The sequence below is a fragment of the Phocoena sinus genome, chromosome 6 (assembly GCF_008692025.1).
Source record: "Phocoena sinus isolate mPhoSin1 chromosome 6, mPhoSin1.pri, whole genome shotgun sequence".
NCBI lineage: Eukaryota > Metazoa > Chordata > Mammalia > Artiodactyla > Phocoenidae > Phocoena > Phocoena sinus.
The window spans coordinates 107,364,475-107,385,851 of NC_045768.1; the positions used below are offsets into that span (position 1 = coordinate 107,364,475).

General features: G+C 55.1%; 1 protein-coding gene and 1 long non-coding RNA gene across 2 annotated transcripts; both read right to left on the bottom strand.

Annotated features, from left to right (window-relative positions):
* Window positions 1-14,487: 14,487 nt before the first annotated feature.
* LOC116755654 lies at window positions 14,488-16,194 on the bottom strand. Its single transcript, XR_004350417.1, has 2 exons — window positions 15,960-16,194; window positions 14,488-15,796 (listed from the first exon to the last, which is right to left on the bottom strand). It is a non-coding gene; the product is annotated as an uncharacterized LOC116755654 (long non-coding RNA).
* A 75-nt stretch (window positions 16,195-16,269) lies between these two features.
* Window positions 16,270-21,082, bottom strand: SOX7 (SRY-box transcription factor 7). Its single transcript, XM_032635842.1, has 2 exons — window positions 20,677-21,082; window positions 16,270-17,317 (listed from the first exon to the last, which is right to left on the bottom strand). Exons 1-2 carry the CDS (start codon window positions 20,912-20,914, stop codon window positions 16,386-16,388), a joined length of 1,170 nt encoding a protein of 389 aa, XP_032491733.1. The 5' UTR covers window positions 20,915-21,082; the 3' UTR covers window positions 16,270-16,385.
* Window positions 21,083-21,377: the final 295 nt, after the last annotated feature.

The following is a 21,377-nucleotide window of genomic DNA, read 5'->3' on the forward strand; positions in this document are numbered from 1 at the left end:
TTTCAAACTCTGAACCAGGAGATTGCTGGTGATTGGGACTCAAAGCCCGGAATTAACACCAGCCTGCAGGTGCGGCTGAGAGAGCCTGACCGCTTCATGGAGTAGCCACTGCCCACGTGCTGAGAAGGGCACTAGACGGTCAGCTTCTCAAAGGGCCGTGTCACTCTGGACATCTCTTGTGGGCCACCTCCCATTCTCACGGCCTCACTTCTGATTCCAGCCGAGGCTACAGCAATGGTTCCATGCCACTTTGTCCACTTTGTGCCGACAGTACCTAACTCCAACATATGCCAATGTCCCCTGCTTCCTGCCCCGGGACTTCTCTCATGTCACAGCCTGTGGCACTGTCAGGAACCCGCGTGGCATTCACACACTCACATCCTGGAAGTGTGGGGGGACTGAACATCCCATGGACCCCTCTGGCAAATAGGAGGGGGGAACCCATGTCTAAATGCTTCTCCCTTTCATCCCTCAGGCAGACAATTCTGAGACACAATGTTTGGGGCTCCTCAGACGGTCCCAGTGGGCTCAAGTACTAGTCACCCACTGTGGTGGACAACTCAGGGACACACCTAAATATCGGCTTTCCTTCCTCTGTCTTCCCCCTTTGGTCTTCATTTCTGCTGTCTGAGGTCACTTCTCAAAGAAACTGTATACTGCAAGCAAACCTTTGTCTTAGGTTCTGTTTTTGAGAGGAGCATAGGCTAAGACACGTCTTTATCTTTGGGTTCCCATAGACCAGCACTAGCTCTGAAGTTTCAGTGATGATTGCTGTGTAACAAACTATCCCCAGACTTAGTGGTTTAAAATAACAACAATCAGGGCTTCCCTGGTGGCGCAGTGGTTGAGAGTCCGCCTGCCGATGCAGGGGACATGGGTTCGTGCCCCGGTCCGGGAGGATCTCACATGCCGCGGAGAGGCTGGGCCCGTGAGCCACGGCCGCTGAGCCTGCGCGTCCGGAGCCTGTGCTCCGCAGCGGGAGGGGCCGCAGCAGTGAGAGGCCCGCGTGCCGCAAAAAACAAACAAACAAACAAAAAAAACAATCAGGATTTTGCTATAGGGGCAGGGTTCACGTGGACTGCTTACTTGTCTCTGTTCCACATGGCATCAGCTAGAATAGCTCAACTGGGGCTGAAGGAGCCACTTCCAAGATGCTTCACCTCCATGGCTGGCAGGCTGGTGCTGGTTGTTGGCTGGGAGCTCAGCTGAGACTATTGACTCAGAGCCCTAACCCTCCTCCACACGGGCCTCTCCGTGTGGCTGCCTGGGCTTCCTCACAAGCTGGGTTCCAAGAAGGAGGAAGTGGAAGGTGACAGTCGTCTTAAAGCAGAGCATCACCTCTACTGTATTCTATTGGTTAAAGCAGTGTTAGATCCAGCTCGGAATCACGGGAGTGGGAAAATAGACATGCCTTTCAGGGAAAGGAGTGACAAAGCATTCTTAGCCAACTTTGATCTGCCGCGTTGGCACAGAACACTAGATAAATGAAGAGTTAAATTGGGGCTTCCCTGGTGGCGCAGTGGTTGAGAGTCCGCCTGGCGATGCAGGGGATGCGGGTTCGTGCCCTGTTCCGGGAAGATCCCACATGAAAAAAAAGAGTTAACTAAATGGTTAATTACAGAAGCAAATTCATTAATTAATGCTACCAGCCATTATTCAACAATTACTATTCCTCCCACCCACCCGTATAGCCAGTGTCACTCTACTTGAAATTTGAGAATAAAATATCACCTTTATTTATTTGAGACCAGGAAGCTTTTTGACCTCAGAGTCACGCAACAGCAGAGCTGAAGGGATCCTAGGGGTACCTACTTCAGCCACCCCGTAGTACAACTGAGGAAAATAAGTCCCAGGGAGAGAAAGGGATTTGCCCAAGGTCACCATCATGGTCATTGGTGATGATACCAACCCAGGGCTCACATTTCCAGCCCAGACCTTCCCAGCACACCGGAATGCTGGGTGAAAGGGTGCGGGAAGGGCTGCCTTCTCCCTGCCTTTGAGTCTTGGTACCCAGAAATGCCACAATCCAATCTACTGTGAGCATGAGGGTGAGCCTGTGAAAGGGCTGAGGTGCCAGCATGGAGGAGGGACTCAGACTGGAACCAGTAAGACCTCCAGGTACAGCTTGGCCTGCTCTACAGTTGCACCCATCACGGCCACATGGCCCAGCCAAGCACGCTGGTTACTGCCCCATTTCAGGAGCATTTGTGGAACCCCTGGAATGTGCGAGACACAGAGGAGACTGCAAAAATAGCACCATGAAGGGCATCTCTAGCTTAATAACGAGTACCTACCAGGTGCCAAGCACCTTATTTCATTGTCGTCATTTTACAGATGAGACCACGGAGGCTCAGAGGAGTCGGAGAACTTTCCTATTGTTCCCGAGTTAGTAAGTGCCCTGCTGGGGCTCAAACCCAGGCCCCTCACACCTAAACCTAAACGTCTATCTTTCTCCCTAAATCAGCCATCACACTGAGGTGACCCCTGCCCTCTAGCGGGCTGCATCTAGAGGTAAGCCCAAAACAGCTGGTACCCAGTCCACAGGGCACTGCGTGACCAAGGGCCACGGCCCACAGGCATGCAGGTCATGGAAGAGGCAGGACTCGGGCAGGAGGGACCTCAGGACCCTGGAGGGCACAGGAGGGCAGGCCGCAGGGACCGGAGGCACCTGAGCCAGGGCTCCTGCTGGGAGGAGTGTGATGGTTAGAGCGGGCAGCGGTGTTGGAGGGCAGGCTGGCTGGTGGAATCCGGGGCTTGGAACGTCTGTGTATGTTGGGGCAGAGGCCTGGGGGGGGCTCCTGGACTCCAGGTTCAAAGGGGAATGAGGGAGCCTGTCTTGAAGCTGCGTTTGCCCAGCGACCCTACCGTTTTCTAATTGCTTGTGTACCAAGGCGCCCTCCAATAAGCCGGTCTGGTGCAGACCAGGGATGGGAGGGGAATATGGAAATGGGCCCTCGGTGTGAGGCTGGGACTTTTGAGCCATGTTCCCAGGAGGGAACCACCGTGATTCTCAGATGGGCAGTGACAGGACGAAGTCAAAAGAAAAGTGCACATTTTTTAAGTGCCGCCTTTGAGTCATTTGATGACAGCCTGGAATTTTGATCCACCCATCCACCCTGTGTGTTGGGGGGCTCTCAGGATTCCCGTTCTTCCAGCTGAGGAAACTGAGGCTCAAGGAAGTGGAGTGACTCACCCTGGGCCTCACAGGCAGCAAGGAGGGGAGCCGAGAGCTGGCCCGAGGCCCCGACCTCTGCGCACACTTTCTCCCCCCAGGCAGCAAGGGACAGGAAGACCATGTCCTGCACAGTCACAGTAAGGCTGGGCCGAGGGACACACACAGGAAAAGGCCACCCCAAAGCCACTGGGCCTTTTCTGGCAGAGCAGGCGCCCCAGGACTGGGGGACCCCTGGGTCTCTGCCCTCCTTCACAGGAAGAGAGGTTTCCACCCTGAGCAGGACGGTGCATGTTAGAGGCTGGGCAGCAGCCCTGGGCCCGGGCCGGTTCCCAGCAGTCGGGGAGGCTGGGCAAAGCTGCTGAGTCACGGCACAACCTCGGACAAGTCACTTCCCCCCCCGCCCCGGGCACCCGGCCTGGCATTGCAAGTGGGAATCCTGGTGGCCCACACCTGGGCCCCAGGGGCCTTCCCACCGGAGCCAGCTGTCAGCTGGTCCAGTGGGGAAGGGGTGGATGACACAGGGGAGCAGGGAACACGTCGTTTGAGAACTGATGTTCAGTGGCAAGTAGAGCCCACATGTAGAAAGTAAACATGTGGCTACTGATCTTTGTGGCAAAAAAGCCCCACACACCCTTGGGTGATGGGAACATGCCCGGGAGAGAGTCCTGGGGTGACAAGGCTTCTGAAAACGGGCACAGCTTAGAGCCAAGACACCCCAAAGGTGGAGGTTGTACGCCTCACTCCTCAATGTAAGGAGCCCGTGAACTGCTCTCCAGTCGAGGAGAGGGGTCCTCATTTAGGGCACCTCAGGCTCGCTCAGCAAACTGCGGGGCATCCGTGGGGTCTGGTAACATGGGGCACAGAAACGTGGCTTCTAGAAGCGCCCACGGCAGAGTTCAGCACCTGTTCAGAGGCATGCACTGCTGCGGAAATGTATCCAGGCTACAATGTTCACTTTTTTAAAAAGTGAGTTTACAAAATGATGTAATCTCGATATTCTGAAATAAAGTTTAAAAATGTGTGTGTGAGCACACACAAAAACCTAGGGGAAAAAAAAAGCCTAGAAGGAATAGAACAAAAAATAATAAAAGGTTTTTAAATTAGACCTGGAAAAGATAACTTACCAAAGGGCTAGATTTACTTCCAAAGAGAACTTAGCATCCTTATTACAATAGAATTAGCTGCCGACTCCTTACTTTGATAAATCCTAACACTGACCATTAGTGTCAGCCCCCTAGATCTGTCCCCTTGGGGCGAGAGAAGAAGCTATCCCGAAGTCTTTTATATCAGGCCTTGGAAAGTCATGATGTGTGTGTATATGTGTGTAATATATGTGTACGTGATATATATGTATGTGTAATATATACGTGTGTAATATGTACATGTAATACGTGTGTGTGTGTGTGTGTGTGTGTGTGTGTGTTATCAATCAGCTCCCGACATGTAGCACCAATTTTCTTCCTGATCTGCTCTGGTGGGGACAATATTACAAATAGTTTTCATTCCTGACAGATGGCCAAGGGTGGGGTATGGACACGGGCTAAAAGGTGGCAGACAGCCAGTGGAGAATTAAATTTTTCCAGCAATCATCAAAAGGGGATTGCATCAGGAATTTATCCCTCACCATTGATCATCTCCTGAGCTTCTATTTATTACCATAATCTGAAAGCTCTTGACATAAGCTAGTACCAATTTACAGGTAGAAAGACTGAGTCCCACAGAAATGAAGCGACCTGTCTAAGATCAAACACTGAGCAGAGGCGGGACCAGGAAGTGTTCGAGCCCTGAGTAGATTCTGTCATCTAGCAGACACTGATGGGGCACCTACTGTGTGCCTGGCACGAAGTAGCCCCCATGGAATCAAAGATAAATAAGATGCCCTTTCCAGATAAATTCGTTCCCAGACTAGCGGGAGGATAGAGGCTCGAAAACAGAGGTTGCATCATCATGCCCTCGGTACTGTGTGAGAGGGCTGTGGTAATATTCACACACCCTCTGGGGCTGAGGGCCGGGGGAAGGTGGGTCGGATGGGTGGAGGATGTGTGGAAGAGGCTATCTGAGAGGGGGAACATTCAAGCTGGGTCTTGAGACATGAGTAGCAGTCCACAGAGTGAAGATGCTGGGAAGGGCATTCCAGGCCGAGGGAACAGCCTATGCAAAGGCACTGGGGGGTGCGGAAACAAATCCTATTTGGAAATCTGCTGTGCCCAGAACACAGGGTGTGCTGTGGGGAATGAGTCAGGGGAGAGGTGGCTGCCAGCTGGACTGGGGCCTGAATGTCCCTCTGAGAGGTCCAAGCTCCGCTTTGCTGGCGATACCAGGCAGGCAGAAGCTGGCCCCGAAGGGTGACATTTGCAGATCTTATGGGCCCTCCAGCTGGACTGGATGGGGGCAGGCTCAGGGCGAGAGCCAGGTGACTGTGGCGAGGCCCGGGAGTGGACAGTAGTTGTGGGGTGGGGAGGATGGAGCCTGGGAGTCCCCCTGGGCCACAGAGGGCCCAGCCTCCCTTGGGAGACCAGCTGCAGTCTTCACACCTGGTCCTGACGGGAGGGGTGCTCCTGGGTGTCAGGGTTATGTGAGGACCTGCCAGGCTGAGCTCAGACAACAGAGGCCTCTTGCCTCACCCTGCGCGGCCCAGCAGCCTGTGTGAAGAGGTAGAGAGATCAGATGATGTGGGCAAGGTGAGGCAGAGTTCCAAGGAGGCGGGGCCAGGGCCTGGTGACACATGGAAATGGGGCCGGGCCTGATGTCTGGGGGCCTTATGCCGCGGCCTGGTGACAAGGCTGGGCAACAACCCGGGGCAGCTGAAGCGAGAAGGGATGATGAGGAGGGACATCTTCAGGGCCCGGGTGCGGGAGCCACACCCCCAGCACAGATGTGTGCAGCTCAGGGGAACCCCGCCCCGGGACCCCCACCACTGCCACCTCCCTAGAGACCACTCCCATGCTGAGGCCAGGAGCAGAGAGGAGGGGCACACCTCTCTTTTCCTTGCTCCTTTTCAGAGGCTCAGAGAACCAGGGTATTCTAGCCCCTAGAAACTCTCAAGTCTGGACTCCTAATTTACAGAGGCCCAGAGACGGAAAGTGACTTGCCCGAGGTCACACAGCAGACAAGTGGCTGGGCCAGCCCTGCAGAGCATAAAATGGAAAGGCCTAGACCCCAATCTTCCTTCCTTCACCCACCTCTCCTATCTGCAGGCCTCCCATGACCAGGCGACCCCAGATCAGAGGACGGCACAGCCCAGGCAGCTCGGGTGGCCCTGTGCCATCAGCCAGGCTGCGAGCGGTCTCGCTGCCCAGGGAATCCCCCCACCTTCCTCTCCATCGCCCACCAGCTGTTCAGGCTCAGCTGTGGTGGGTGGATGCTCACCCCAGGCGCAGTCGAGAGACAGCCCGTCCTCCTGGGCAGGAACTGGGAAGGGCAAGTTTGTCTCCACCTCCATTGGCGGGATCCCCATCTCTGCTTACCAGCGACGGGGCCTTAGCCCCTCTTTGCCCCACCTGAGCATCAGCTCCACCTGTGAAAGGGCATAATCACGCCTACATCGGGATGGCTGCAACGGTCACGTGAAACACCAGATGCAGCAGGGCTTTGTAAATAACTGTGCCCCCAAATGTGAAGGACGGAGTGCTGCCCGCACGTCCTGTGTGCCCACTCGGGGATCTGTCAACGCCTATGCACATGTTTTCTCCAAGGCGAGCACATGTTCACCTGTGCTGGGCCTGAGATGCTCCCTTTGGGTGCTTTTATTCACCGAGAACCGGCTTCCGGATGAGGGTGGAGGGGGCGCCTTTATCAGGGGCCTGGGAAGCAGGTCTGGGCGTGAGTAAGGAGGTGCATCCCCAGTTTGGGGCCGGACTGCCCGGGGCAGGGGGCCTGTGGGAGAGCCGGCTATCGGGGGTGGGGGTGGGGGGATGCGCCTGGATGGCGGTGGCCGGCAGTGCTGCTGGGGCCCCCATTGATGACCCCGTGTGTCTGAGCAGCCCCTCTGCCCTCTCCAGGACTTAGTTCTCTGAGAAGCCCCTCTCCCAGACCTAGGGGTCCTATGCATAATCCTTGCCCCCAACCTGGAGTCCCGGGGATCCCGGCTCCCAGGGAGGCGTCTGGCCCCAGGGGCAGGATGGTGGGAGGGAAACCAGAGAGGATGTTCTCTAGGGGAGAGGAGAGCTGAGCAGGGGCAGGGGCAGCTGCTGGTGACACTGATGAGTAGGTGCTGTCCCTCCAGGCCCTCCCTCCTTCCCACGGTGGGCATGGGCTGCGCTCAGCGTGCCAGCCTTCCCCGGGGGCGGCCACTGCCCCAGCTGCTCCCCGAGTCCTCGATCCATCATGACTCCCGGGAGGGGCTCCCCTGTGGCTCCCCTGTGTCTCCCCCGTCCAATTAGACGGGGAGCAAGGCTCAGAAATGGTCAGGGACTCACCCTGGCCACACAGCCCGTCAGGGCAGAACAGGGCAGCAGCTCGGTCCTGGGCCAGCCCCTGCCCCTCCCTCTGGGCCAGCCTGGCGTCTTACTTCCCAAGCCCACCGCTCTCCGCCCTCTGCCCTCGGACAGTGGCCAGGTGAGAGGGGGCTGGTGCGTGGACTGACCGTGAAGAAATTGACCAGGTTTCAGGCCCGAACTCCAGGCATGAGATCTGACAAACACATAAAAAGGTTTGCAGTCACTGCCCTCCTTGGACATGGTTGACTTTGGAGCAGGAAGGCTTCCGCTCTCAGGGGACTTGGCCGCTGAGGCCCCAAGACAGGCCGGAGTCCCTGGGCCTGGAGCCTGAGTGCTCTGAAGGTGGGGACCTCTGGGCGTGCTGGGCCCCGGCCCCGTTTCCTGTGGCTGCAGAACGGGGCGGGGGAGGAACGCCCGGCCTGGGCGAGCTAATCTGGAGAAGTGATTTTCCTCCTCAGCCGGCCCCTCCCGGGCAGGGCTCTGGGCCCGAAGGTAGCCAGGCCAGGGCTCCCAGGGAGGGGCCGGCTTATCAGGCAGGAAACACTGGGCTCAGGCCACATCCTCCTCCTCCTGGTCACAGCGGCTCCCGTGGGCAGGAAAGTGCTCAGCGGACAGGCTGCGCCTCCACCCTCTCCAGGCCCCTCCTGCCGGCCTTCGTCCCCCAGCGACTGGGGAAGCAGAGTATGGCGGGCTGTGGCGGCCAGCTCGGGGGTTCTGCCCGGCAGCCCTGGCCTCCCAGCCCCTCTGCTGCCCCCGGACCACCTGCTGCCTTTCTGGGCAGCCTGGTCACAGAGAGGGCAGACGGGTATGGCAGGAACACGACAAAGGGGCACTGGCTCCCAGAGACTTCTGGCTCCCTCTGTGCCACCTCCCGTTCCCAGAAGTGTCTGGGACCCTAGGGCCGTGGGCCTGCCCCTACCAGAGCGTACCGGGGCTCTCCATCCCCAGCCTCCGTCTCCTGGGCCAGCTCCACCAAGGCCAGCCAGACTGCCAGAATCCAGCAAGAAACTTCTAGGGAAGTCTCCTGGAGGCATGCCCACCCACAGGCTCCTGCGTCCCCTCCCATCTGCACTCCCAGGAACCCTTCTTCCCAATACCCACATCCCCGCACTTGTGCCGCTAGCCCCCGTGGTGGTGGTGGTGGGGATCTCCCTCAGCCCTGCCTCAGCCGCCCTCCTTGGCCAGCGCTGCCGAGGATGACTGACCCTCCGGGCCCGAGGGGAGGGGTCTCACCCGGCTCCCACCCCCACCCCCACCCTGCCCCGCCGCTGCAGCCCTGCACTCAAGGCCCTTCACCAGCTTCTGCTCCGAGTTGCTCCCTCTCAGGCGAATCCCCTGACCTCTCTAGGCCTCCAGTTCCTTTTTCATCAAATCTGGGGATTGACAACACGATAACCATTCCTTCCAGCTCTGACCTCCGCGGATTTTTTTCAAGGTCGCAGAGCTGGGAGGAGAATTCTTTCCAGTAAAAACGTAACTGCTCTGTTTACACGAGGACACCTCGATCGATTGACGGTCCTCGTCGGAACAGATGGCTTTATCTCACTATACCCTGTCTTGCAGATTTTAAAGGATGTCGCACGCTTTCCTGGACCTTCACAGCGCCCTGAGACGTGGCAGCCGGTGCTTCTGTTTTTCAGGGAAGGGAATAAAGAAAAAGAAAGTTTTGACACTTGTCGGAATTGGAGTGGAGGAGCTACAAAGCTCTCTTGGATTCTCTGACATGATAAGGACAAACCGGCAAGCAGGGACACACGTGGAGCACGTGGACGCCTTTGGGCCCCTGCCCCGGTGGCAGGACCCCATCCGTGGAAGTCGACCACACCTCTCAGGTCCTGTCATCAGAAGGTGCAATACCCAGCTCCCTGAGGGCCCTGGAGGCTGCAAAGACATTTCAGTCATCAGAATCCACTGATATTTTTCCAGAATCCAGTGGAATATTTTTCTTGTTTTAAGGTCCCCCCAACTTGTCCCAGACCTGTGCCTCCCCCTGCCCCGCGGATGGAAGGAAGGTGAGTGACCGGTGAAAGGGCAGTGAGTAGAGCTAGGGGACCCGCCTTTTGGCCCAGGTGTGGCCCTCTGAGAGACGACTGCACCCCAGGCCTACATGCAGAACATTCCAGAAGTGCCCACAGAGACCCCTCTCCCAGTCCCGGGCGATCACCCGGTTTCCTCAATCACGGTTTGTATAATGGAACCTTCCTCATCCCTCCCCCTCCCACGTCCCTACAACCTTCAGCCTCCGGCTCAGGGGAAAACAGCCCTGATCTGGAGGAAAACTCAACCCATGCTGGGGCCTCAACATGGTCCCATAACAAGGAGGAAAGGAGTGTGACCACCAGCCTACAGGGCGAGGACCACCTGGGGACAAATCCTGTAAATCTCCTCATATGACATCAAGCGGATGTGGATTTAGACTGAGCAGGAGGGATTTAGGTGAGGCACAAGAAAGAACTTTTGGATGATGGAACTTGTTAGATGAACTTACAGAGGGAAAACCCATTTCTCTAGAGGACTCCAATCAAATAGAAACCCGTCTGCCGAGAATGGCTAAGACGCAGTCCTCAATAGAGACAGGGGAGTGGACTCAATGACCCAAACGGTCTCTGTCAACCCCAGCTCAGCGCCAAACAAGGAAACGGATGGATCCTCTACAAGCCCCTCTCATGAGGTCCGTTCCCTCATTTCTGCTTCGCAGTCAGTCTCAGCGTGGTAACTGCTGAACACGTGACTCTGGGTTTTTTAAACTAGTACCAGCCTCCAGGTCTAAAAGAAATCCAAATTGTTTAAAGAGATCTGAAATAGACAATAGCTGTTCTGTACATGTGTATAAAGCCTTACAATTTCTCAAGTGCCCACAGATTCACAAACTACCTGTCCTGGATGAGAGAACAGGCCCAGAGATTTACCGCCAGTCCAATCAAAGTCCAGTGATGGGGTGAGGTCACACCCCTGCCCTGAGTTCCAGCTCTTTCCAGATGCTCTCCCACTACCTGGCTCTCCGAGCGCCCTGTGAATGCAGCCAGCTGCTCTGTGCTCCAGGGGACTCTGGGCACCAACCCAGTTCCCGTGCTGACTGACAGAGGAAGCCTTTCCCCCACATAGTAAGCTGATGTAGATGGGAGGGTGTGCCATCTACCATGGCACTTGAGGAAAGGAACATCTCCAATGTGCCAATGAAGCCAGCAGCAAGCACATAGCTGGTCCTCAGGAAGACAAGCCACCATGACAGGGGAAGCCCACGGAGCATACTCAGGTTGGAGTTAGTGATAAACAGTCTTCAGGAGTTTTCCTTCTTCCTGGTAGGAAAGAGTTCATTCTGGGAATCGCATGGAGCCATCTTGTGCCTCGACAGCCAGCTGAGATGCGCTGGGAGGGCCAACAAACAAGCAGTCTGATCAAAAGCTGGAAACTTGTTCATAGCTTGGACCTGTGATACCCCACTGGGAATCTAGCCAAGGACAGAAACAAGTAAATGTTCACTGCGGTGCTATTTGTAATGGCAAAAATGAAAATGCAACAACTTAGTTATCTAATATCAAGGGGATGGTCAAGTAAATTAAATCACATTCATGTACTGAAGTACTGCGCTATCATCAAAAATCATAAATATGAAGACAGATATCAATGTGGCAAAACTTCTATAACAGGATGATGAAAGGATAAAGCCCAAAACCAATGGTATCTGTATCTTGAACACATGAATACAGGACTGGGGAGTTCAGTATACAAAAATGAGTATGTTGAAAATAGTTATGTTGGGAATTACCTGGTGGTCCAGTGGTTAGGACTCCGCCATTTAACTGCCAAGGACATGGGTTTGATCCTTGTTGGGGAACCAAGATCCTGCAAGCCACACAGCACAGCCAAAAAAAAATTCTTCTTAATTTTAGAAAAAGAAAATAGTTATGTCAAGGTCATGGAGTAGGTAATTCTTCTCTTTTTCTGAAACTTTTTCTTATTGATTTTTCAACCGCAAAGAAAACACCTTTTGCAGAAAAAAGTTTAAGAACATAGGAAAATGTTTATTTAATATTAATGAATAAAAATGTCTATTATAAGACACATGTGTATATGTAGAGCTATAGACAGACAAACAAAAAAGACTTGGTGGATATGTGTAAAAACATTACCAGTAATGTCTCTAGGTTGCTGACAATAGATGATTTATTTTTTTCTCTATGATTTTTTTCCCTAAACTTTCTACAAAGACTGTGTCTCTTTTGAGAATTAAAATATCAATAGATGATATAGATAGATAAGTGACAGATAGATGGATAAGTGGGTGGGCGGATGGATGGAAAGATGATAGAGAGATAGGTAGGTGAAGTGGGTGGATGGGTGAATGGATGGATGGATAGATGGATGGATGGATAGATAAATAGATAATGTCTCTTTCCTTCTCTCCCTTCCTGCCCTCCTTTCTTCTTTCCTTCCTTCCTTCCAAATTCCTTTCACTTGGGATGAAATCAACAGCACACCTTTTTCGAAAGGAAAGGTAGGCAGTTACAAAAGCTGCCAATCATCCATCCTCAGCTCTATTCTGCTGCCCTAGGATGGGACGGGAGAGATGCTCTGGTCCCCTGTGCCCACCTCCTAACCTGTTTACTGCAGGCTATATTGTAGCAGGGGAGGGTGAACAGCCATGGCTGCATCGCATCCAGCCTCAGAGCCCTGCACACACAAGGGCTCCAGAGTCTGGGTTTCCAGAGAGATGAGTGAGAAGATTAGGAACCCAGAATGTTTCGGGTCTTTAGCACCAGGACTAACTGGAATACCTACAGGACCTCTCAGATGTTTACCTTATTCATTTATTCATTCGCTTATTTGTTGAGCAGCTACTACGTGTCTGCCCTGCTGGGGAAGATGCACATGGGTGGATGACACCAACGCCGGCTGTAAGTGCCAGATGTGCTCAAGTCCTGCGGGAGCTCAGGGAGGAGAGTGACCCGCCCCTCTGCCTGCACAGGTAGGGACGTCTGATCTGGATCTGGAATGTGGGTGGGGTGTCATCAGACAGGTGATGGGAGTGAGGGTCTCCCTGGTCGGGGAATAGCGCTGGGAAAAGCATGGAAGCATGGGGAAAGAGAGCATTTTCAGAGAACAATAGGCCTTCCGTGCAGTAGGTACACTTTGGGGGAGGGGCGGAGGGCTGGCCATGTGAACACAGTACCCTCCCCACACCCAGGAACCTCGCTGGCTCCCTGTGGACCCACCACTGCACTCACCCTGTGTGCCGTGGGCGAGGCACAGGCACTGAAGGGTCTTAAGGAAAAGCGTGACGTGGTAACATCTATGTTTTAGGAAAACAACTCATAACTGTGCACACCCATCAATTCCCATCAGCCAAAGCCAAAAGTGCTTTTGTCACGGGGCGGGGGTGTGGGGGTGTGGGGGGGTGGTGGGGGGTGGGAGTTGGGTCCCCGGGATGGGCAGCTAAAACTCTGAAATACACCCCGCTTCCGGGCATGACTGTTTCACTCATAGCTGAGCAAAAGTGAGAGAGCACCCTGTCGCCTGCCAGTTTCCTGCCCTCCCAGAGGCAGGGACAACGCCTCCACCCCGCACAGTGTGGCCTGGAATGAAACACGCCCATCTGGCAGCGTCCAGGGCCGGACGCTGACACACAGACAAGGCCAGCAGGCGCTGCATGACAAGCCCTCCCGCCAGCTGACGACCCCGCAGACGGCCACTGTCAGCGGCCATGGTGGTGGGCCTGAGCAGCTAGGAATTCGGGGGTCATCTAACACCGGCCCTGCCATTTCCTCTTGGTCCATCCTCTTTCCCTGGGCTGTGAGAGGTACGAATGGGCCGCGTGTAATCCCCTGCCTGGTGAAGCTCTATAAAAGGAACTGGGAGACTCAGCTGGGAGACTGTTCCACCGCCAGCAGATGCATCTGACAAAGTGCTGAAACCTCAGCCTCCGCTGGTAGGGTGACTCCAGGGTGTTACCTCCCACCCTGGGCCTCAGTGTTCCTGACTGTGCGATGGGGTGGAGTGATGACGGGCCCCACCTGGGGCTGGGGATGAGAAACAGACCACGAAACTTGCTGTAAAACTCCCTACATCTATAAAGTGCTATGAAAGTAATGACGAGAGATTACGATCAAATTTGCAGGATGAACGTCTGCCTGTGCGGACCCTCCCAAGACCTTACTCCTTGGCCCAGAGGCCCTGGAAGAACACAAGGCTACTACTGACATAAACAAGTTACAACGGCTTCCCTGCAGAGAAGAGCCAGACGCGGTGACCTGCCTGGGGACTGAGGGATCATCAGTTTTTTTCCAGGCACTTTTTGGCTGGGGTTTTCATCCTAAACCTCACAAGATGCTATATCCTTTAATTAAATTACCCAACCTTGTGCTCCCCTGTCTTCTCCACAACACTCCACGGAGCTTTGAGAGCACACGATTTTTGTAATACCACATCTATAAATGCCTAGTAAAGAAGGCAATCCAAATATTCTTCAAAAGATGATTTCAAAAAGAAGGGGAAAATGCGGTAGCCTTAAGGAAGCAAATAACTGGGCACGACTTCCCATCCTGAGACAGCTGACAGCCACCTCATCCCACTTTACAAGTGTGAAGTCATCGCTCCCGAGGAGAAAACTGTTTTGCAGGTAGGCTATGAATCCATCTTTTCTTTCGATATCAATGACAACAACAGTGTTTCTAAGGTGTAAAATTAGGCTTTATCTCTTTACCGTAACTCATAAAAGAAAACCAGCCACTCCTACAAGACAACTTTTTAAAATAAAAAAAGTCGAGGGAGAAAACACTTTGACCAATGCTGGAAGGAGCACTGCGCGTAATACCTACGCCTCCCTTGAAAACTTTTTCTTTTTGCAAAACTGTATTTCGAATGATAGAATGGTCACGGTACAAAAACGTTTATTTAAATTAAATATTTTAGACAAATCAATATCTACAACCATTCCAAAGCATGTGTGGTTCTTACAGAAAATGGAACAGTTTAGCTTAATGTCTGTGATAATGTTTTATAAGATTATTAACATACATTCTGGACTGCACCAATCATATTGTCCATGATTTACTATTTATTACCAAATGTCATATACAGTAATAGCATAAAGATTAATCACATAAGAGATTTTACAAGAGGACTCCTTGGAAGGAAAAAAGAAAAAGGATCTTTCAACAATATGAAATATAAGGTGAAACTAATAGGAGAATATATAAAACACGTACATATTTCATACAGGCAATAATATGGTGAAATCAAAAGACAAACAACTGTCTTTTAGCACACTGATAGGTATGTTCCTTCAAAGGAGGCTTGGGGAAGGATGGAAGTGTTTTGGGGATGGGGTCAGGGCTCAGAAATATTTTCTGAATCACAGTGCACTTCTGTTCTTTGGGAAGGAAGTATAATAAAGGGAAGTTCCTTTGATGTGTGGGCTGAAGATGTTACCCAAAGAACCAGCTGGCTGGGGAGGAGAACAAATTCCCATTTCTGCCATAGGAATCATGCCTGCAATTTTAAGTCAAGGGATCTTTGAATTAGTGGCCAATTCCGGGGTGGAGAACGAGCTGAAAAGAAGAGAGAAAAGAAATTCCAGGAAAGGGAGATGGAGACGGCAGGAAGGAAGATCCTTTTGCATCTGCAGAAGGGAGAGCGTGATGAAATTTTGCTCAAGAAATCAACACATTCAGATTGGAAGGAAGTGATGCTACCATGCTGAAATTCTTTTCCAGTTCCCTGCTCTTCGGGTTGTTAGGAACAGAGGGCTGACGAGAAGCTGCCAAGGACAGCAAAGAGTATCTGATTCAGGCTGTGCATGGAGATGTGTGTGTTGTGTGTGTCTCACACACACTGTATGTATTCAGGCTGTGTATATTCTCTTGAAATGTGTGTGTAATAAAAAAAGAACTTGTCTAAAAAAATATGTTTGTTTGTTTGTTTGTTTTTAAATCTTGAATTCAATCTCATTTTCAGTGATGCAGTTAACGCCAGGGGTTAATTTCCCAAATCAAGGTGAGTGTCCTTTCTCAAAGCGTCCTTTTGGAAGTCTATGATCATATTGGAAGATTGTGACCAAGTGCAGCAGCCTGGTGTCCTTGGGCTGTGCATGGAATCGTCACCAGGTTGCAGGTGAATGAGCTCACTGAGGCCAACTTCATCTTCCTGTGTTAGCCTCGAGAGAATCCTAAATCAGAAAACCCTGGAGCAGAGGGGACCTTAGATGCGGCGTCTGTCCCTCACTCTACAGATGGGGGGGATGGGCGGGGAGGGGAGGGGAGGGGAGTCGGGTTTCACCAGTCCCCTGAGGCAGAATTGGGATTGGATCCCGGGTCCCCTGAATCTTAGCCCAGGGCTCTCCTCACCTGGACGACCAAGGGTCAGGACGGCTGTACCCCTGCAGCTGTGTCAGAAGCAGGAGAGATGCGAATGCCTCCGGGCTTTTCCCGAATTTGTTTCCGGGATGAGAAATGGGAGGAGAGGTCAGTGAAAATTCTCGCGGGAAACAGTGTCTTTCAGCCACGACCGGGCCTGATTCCCAGGGTGTGGCCAATGCAAACTCATTTGAAGGAATATACTCAAAACGCAGGCTGCAGGGGGCGGGGCGGGGCGGGGCGGGGCGGGGCGGGGCGGGGCGGGCGGGCGGGGAAGGGGGCGGGCGGAGGGGCCCTGGCTCCGCAGAGATGGTCCGCAGCACAGACCTGCCCACCCCGGGGCGCTGCGCATCAGCTCCGCTCCGCGCGGGAAGGAGAGGCTGCGACCAGGCCGGGCCGGCCGGGCTGCCCCGGGCTCTATGACACGCTGTAGCTGTTGTAATACGTGGCCGTGGCATCAGCCAGCACGGAGATGAGGCTGGTCTCCGTGGGGCCCGTCGGTGTCACCTGCGAGACCGGGCCCTGCCCGCTGAGGGCCCCGGCCCCGGCGGCAGAGTCTGGGTGGCCAGGAGTGTTCAAGTACTGGTCGAACTCATTGCGATCCATGTCCCCCAGGAGTTCCACCTGGCTCAGCTGATCCAGGGCGTCGAAGCCGGGGTGCTCGGGAGGCGGGGAGAGCTGGCCCAGGTGGGCGTGGAGGTTGGAGTGGAGAGGAGGGTAGGCGGCTGGGGAGTAATAGGCAGGAGACGGGGGGCAGCCGGGCACGGTGGACATCATAGAGACGCCCGAGGACTGGCCGAGGGCCAGGGAGCCCAGGGGATGGCCGCAGTGGAGAGGGCTGGGGGCGTACTCCGGGGAGTAGGGGGGCCCGGGCAGATGGGGGATGCGGCGGGAATGCGCATGCTCCTCCTGGCAGGGGGAGGAGAAGAAGCTCTGCTCCGGCTCTAGCACGTCCAGGGGCGACATCTCCGGCGGGGTGGGCAGCCCGTAGGGATAGGCGTCCACGCTGCCCGGGGTGCCGCCGCCGCCGCCGCCGCCGGCCGGGCCCTCGTGGAAGCAGCCCCGCAGGCCGGGCAGCGCGGAGCCCGGGGAGTACTCACCCCTGTCCTCCTTCTCCCCCGGCGCCCCCCGGCCGCCGCCCCGCTTCTCGGGCAGGGCGTTCTGGTCGCGGGAGAGCGAGCTGAGCAGGAAGCCGGGGTCCACGCGCTTGCACAGGCGCTTGGCCTGCTTCTTCCTGCGCGGCCGGTACTTGTAGTTGGGATAGTCCTGCATGTGCTGCAGGCGCAGTCGCTCCGCCTCATCCACGTAGGGCCTCTTCTGGGACAGTGTCAGCGCCTTCCACGACTTTCCTGCTCACACAAGTCAGAGAAGACCGGTTCAGCCTCTGCGCGGCTCCGGACGGCCCGTGCACCTGTCTCCGACTCGGGCCTCGGAGCATCGCACGTGCACACGCCGGCCGCCTCGGTCCCCCGTCCCACCCCCCCGCGGTCCCCCCTCCGCACAGGACGCACCGCACTCCTCGCATCCTGTCCCCAGCCCACGTCCTGCACGCACAGTGAGGCCAAACCAACCTCTCCCGCTTGCACGCCCCAAGGCGCTCGTACCAACTAGGCACATAGTCACTGGCACCTCTGTCAAAGCCACCAGATAACGCGAACATATCAACAGTGTGGGATTCTCGGTGAAAGGCCCACCTGACCCAACGTCACCGACAGGACAAAAACATGTCACGACTACAACATTGATTTGGGCTGCCTTTACCCTTTGAGGGTCAGTGCTAATCATTTGTGCATTTTAGTGAAAACTCTGTCTTCCTCTATTATCGCCGCCCCATCAAGGAAGTGATGCTATAATATTTATTTGTGGCATAAATCTCACAGGCCTTCTTGTCAGGGAGCTCAGGCTCAGTTCATAGTTTTACAGATGGACGTAAATTACAGGATCTCACTTAGGGCATCAGAGGATTAGCCCTTCCATCTGAAGGTCAAATAGGACCCTACTGCACGCAACACGCACGCACACGCACACAAGCTGTGGCTTCCGGTTGTCTACTTAGGACGCTCCGACCATGGCAGGGGGCACCTGCTCAGCCACTGACTCCCTGTACAGAAGCAAATCCCTTACCTTCCCCTGGTCTGTTTTCCTCACTCTAAAAAATATATTGCGATGTTACGCAAGTCGAAACTCTCTCCTGAAGAAGCGTCACACACGTGTATCCCACTGGTGCGAAAACGCTGGCGTCACAGGTATTTTCTATTCGTCCTTATTCGCTTACGTTTTGTTTTGTGAGCCCCCTTAGTATCTCTTTCTCTCTCAGAGCACATTGCACATCCTTCCCGCTGCAGGTTTTCTAAAGGCTGCTTCTGGACCCCTTAGATTGTTACCTCCTAGGGTGGGCTTGGGATTCTATAACTTGACAAGTTCTCCCATGACTCTACTGTATCCTGAAGTCTGAGACAAGCTAGCCCAGAGGGCAGGTCCCGCCACCAAGCCCTGGAAGGAAAGGGGCCACATCTCCCACCCAGAGCACCCTGCACAGCGCCGAGTCCATGTGTGCCGGGTCCACAGAGGGGTTTGGACGAGGGTAATTATTCAAGGCGTTCTCCTGTTGGGATGAAAGTTTATAACTATTCCGACAGACTTGTCAATGACTACAATTAGCTCTCACTTATAAAGGCAACTTGAAACGTGTCGGGAACTCCAGATTTGGGGTTGGCTATTAGTTTCCAGAGTGTGGCAAGAGGCCTAAGACCCAGATACACCCACACCCTGAGTATGGACTGAATATAAAATGTGACTCGAGTTTCTAAGTGCACCTGGATATTGTACTATTCGTAAAATATAGGTTCATTTTTAAAAGCACTAAATGTATAACTGTCTTTACATGCTTTCTCACTCATAAAAAGTACCAGCGCTACTGGGTGAAGTTTTTAATGTTAAAGATTGCAGAGCTAATCGTCAAAAAAGTCTGGGCTCTCACATTCAGCCCCCTTCCCTTTCCTAAGTCAGAAAGGAAAGGGCTGGGCGAGATCACGGGCTTGGGGTGGAAATAGACCATCCTGCCGCTCCCCTAGTAGCAGGTGTAGAAAGTCCACATTTTTCAAAGCAACACCATGTTGGTTTCCTTTGCCTAGTGCCAGGGGCTGTGTGGTTAAGCAGGAAGGAATCAGTGTCTTTCCTGCAAAGTGCACTGTAACCTCTGGAAGCCTAAGTGCCAACTGCCCACAAGGATCAGCTCACAGGAAGCGTTTGTCACCCAAGTGCCTTTGCCTGTCCTCTCCCTGAGAGCAGGCAGCCCTAATCCTGCAAGGCTCCCCAGCTGGAGTTCTCCATCCCTGGCCTGGGCCTGCTCTATCCTGGTCACAAGAGCTGTGCCTGGGCAAAAGGCATGGCACCTGGGCACACCAAAAGAAAAACTTTTAGGGGCCCAGAAACAAAGAAGGTGTTTTCATTTCTTTGGAAACCTGAAGAAAAATGTAAATTTTTTGCTCGAAGAAATGTTTTATTATTGTATATATTAATATATTTTTCTTTATGCCAACACAGTATAAAGTATGATTTAAAATATTTTTTTATGGGGGAAGGGGCTCACTAAGACACTGGCCCACTAATTCATCCTGGGCACAGCTAGCCAGGGGGCTGGGCCGGGGGGTAGGAGGCTATTTGAGACCAGCACTCCATCAGCTGCTTTGAAAGGGCGCCTAACTGCAGGAGGACGCTTTCCGCCGGAGGGCCTGTGGCTTTAGCCCGCACAAAGGTGGATGTCAGCCTTCACTCCACCGATCTGGGGAAGGTGCCCCGAGCTCCAACGGAAAAAGGAAAAAGGCTGCAGCCTGGGCCGGGTGGGGTTGCAGAGGGCAGGGCCAGCCTCGGGTGACCACACACTGTCCCTTCTCACAGGGCCTGGCGCCCGCTGGGCACACAAAGTGCTTTTAAAAGTTCCCATCCTTCGAAATGGATAAAAACCACGTTGAAGGGCAAAGAGGTTAGGAGTTGGGCGGAGTTGATAAATGCTCAGCTTCTGTCAAGGGAGAGAGAAGAAACCCCCGAGAACATCTTTTCTCTAGGTTCCTGGGCCTGGCTTGTCCCTGTCCCCAGTTCCGTCGCCGGGGCTGGGACCGCACAGCGGCCCGCGAGAAGCGGCCGGGCTCCAGGACAGACCCGCACTGGCCGCGCTAAGCATCCGAATCAAAATTTCTACACTCCTGAGACTGAGAAACAGAGGCTCGAATCAAGTCCACGTTGCTGTCGGTTTAATAATTAGGGTAAAGCAGGAATGCGTTCCCGCAAGGTCTCTCTTCACGAATATTCGTTAATGAGGGTTACGACCACCCTCTGCGATTATGCCCGCGGTGGAGTTCAGGGAATGAGGGGGTCTCCCGCTCTGGTATGCCTGGCGAACGCCCGGTGCACCCAGCCGCGGCGTTTCCGACCCGGCCGGTCTGTGCGCGCGGGGCCCCTAACTCGGCTCCCGTCCCCGCGAGGGGGCCTCTCCGGCCACCCCGAGGGCCGCGCGGGTTCTCTTTGGGCCTTGTCCGGGCACCCCTGCTCGGAATCCCCGTCCCCGAGCGCACACCCACGCTCGCCCCGATGCCCAACCTCGCGGGCACGGCGCGCGCCCCATGCCGGGTCTGGCCCACCCCGCCCGGCCTCCAGCCGCCAGCCCCCCGCCCGCCGACCTCGGGACGCGCCCCGCCCGCTCACTCACCCAGCATCTTGCTGAGCTCCGCGTTGTGCAGGTCCGGGTTCTGCACCGCCAGACGTTTCCTCTCGTCCTTGGCCCACACCATGAAGGCGTTCATGGGCCGCCGGATACGGCTCTCCGAGCCCTTGTCCCCTGGCGGGCGGGGGGCGGCCGGCGGCGACAGCCCGTCCGACAGCTCGGCTTCCAGGGCCGGGCACTCGAGCCCCTCGGGCCACGGGTAAGCTCCCAGCAGCGACGCCATGGCCGCGCGGGGGTCGCCTCGCTTCGCGTCGACGGGCCGGCGCTGACCTGGCCCTCGCACCGGTCGGGGCGTCCAGCTTGGCCGGCAGCCGCGGCCCGGCCCCTTATTTATCAGCTTCGGGCGGCCGCGTCCTCCAATGACTCTCGAAGGCGGCGCGGCCACTCCCTCCTTCTCGACGCGGGCCCCCTCCCTGCGTCCCGGGCCGCCGCGTCCCGGCTCCGACCTGCAGGGAGGGGAGGCGGGAGGGCGGGCCACTTCCCCCGCGCCCGCCCCCGGCCCGCCCCTCCGCCTCCCAGGTCCCTCCCGGGGATCCGCGCCCCGCCGCCCCGGGACCGCCGCTCTGCCCGCCCGCTCCCCTCTCAGGTGCCGCTGGCCGGGAGGCGGGCGCCGCCCGCAGTCACCGGGTCCGGGTGCGGGAGCCGGACTCCAGCCCCCTGTCCCGACTGGCCGCGGCCTCCCTGGG

What these genes read in the sequence shown, in the direction of transcription:
- SOX7 (XM_032635842.1), bottom strand. Translation starts at nt 20,914, where the DNA reads ATGGCGTCGCTGCTGGGAGCTTACCCGTGGCCCGAGGGGCTCGAGTGC. An exon ending in GGAGCTCAGCAAGATGCTGG is followed by an intron (nt 17,318 to 20,676) that starts GTGAGTGAGCGG and finishes TTGTGTGAGCAG; the next exon opens with GAAAGTCGTGGAAGGCGCTG.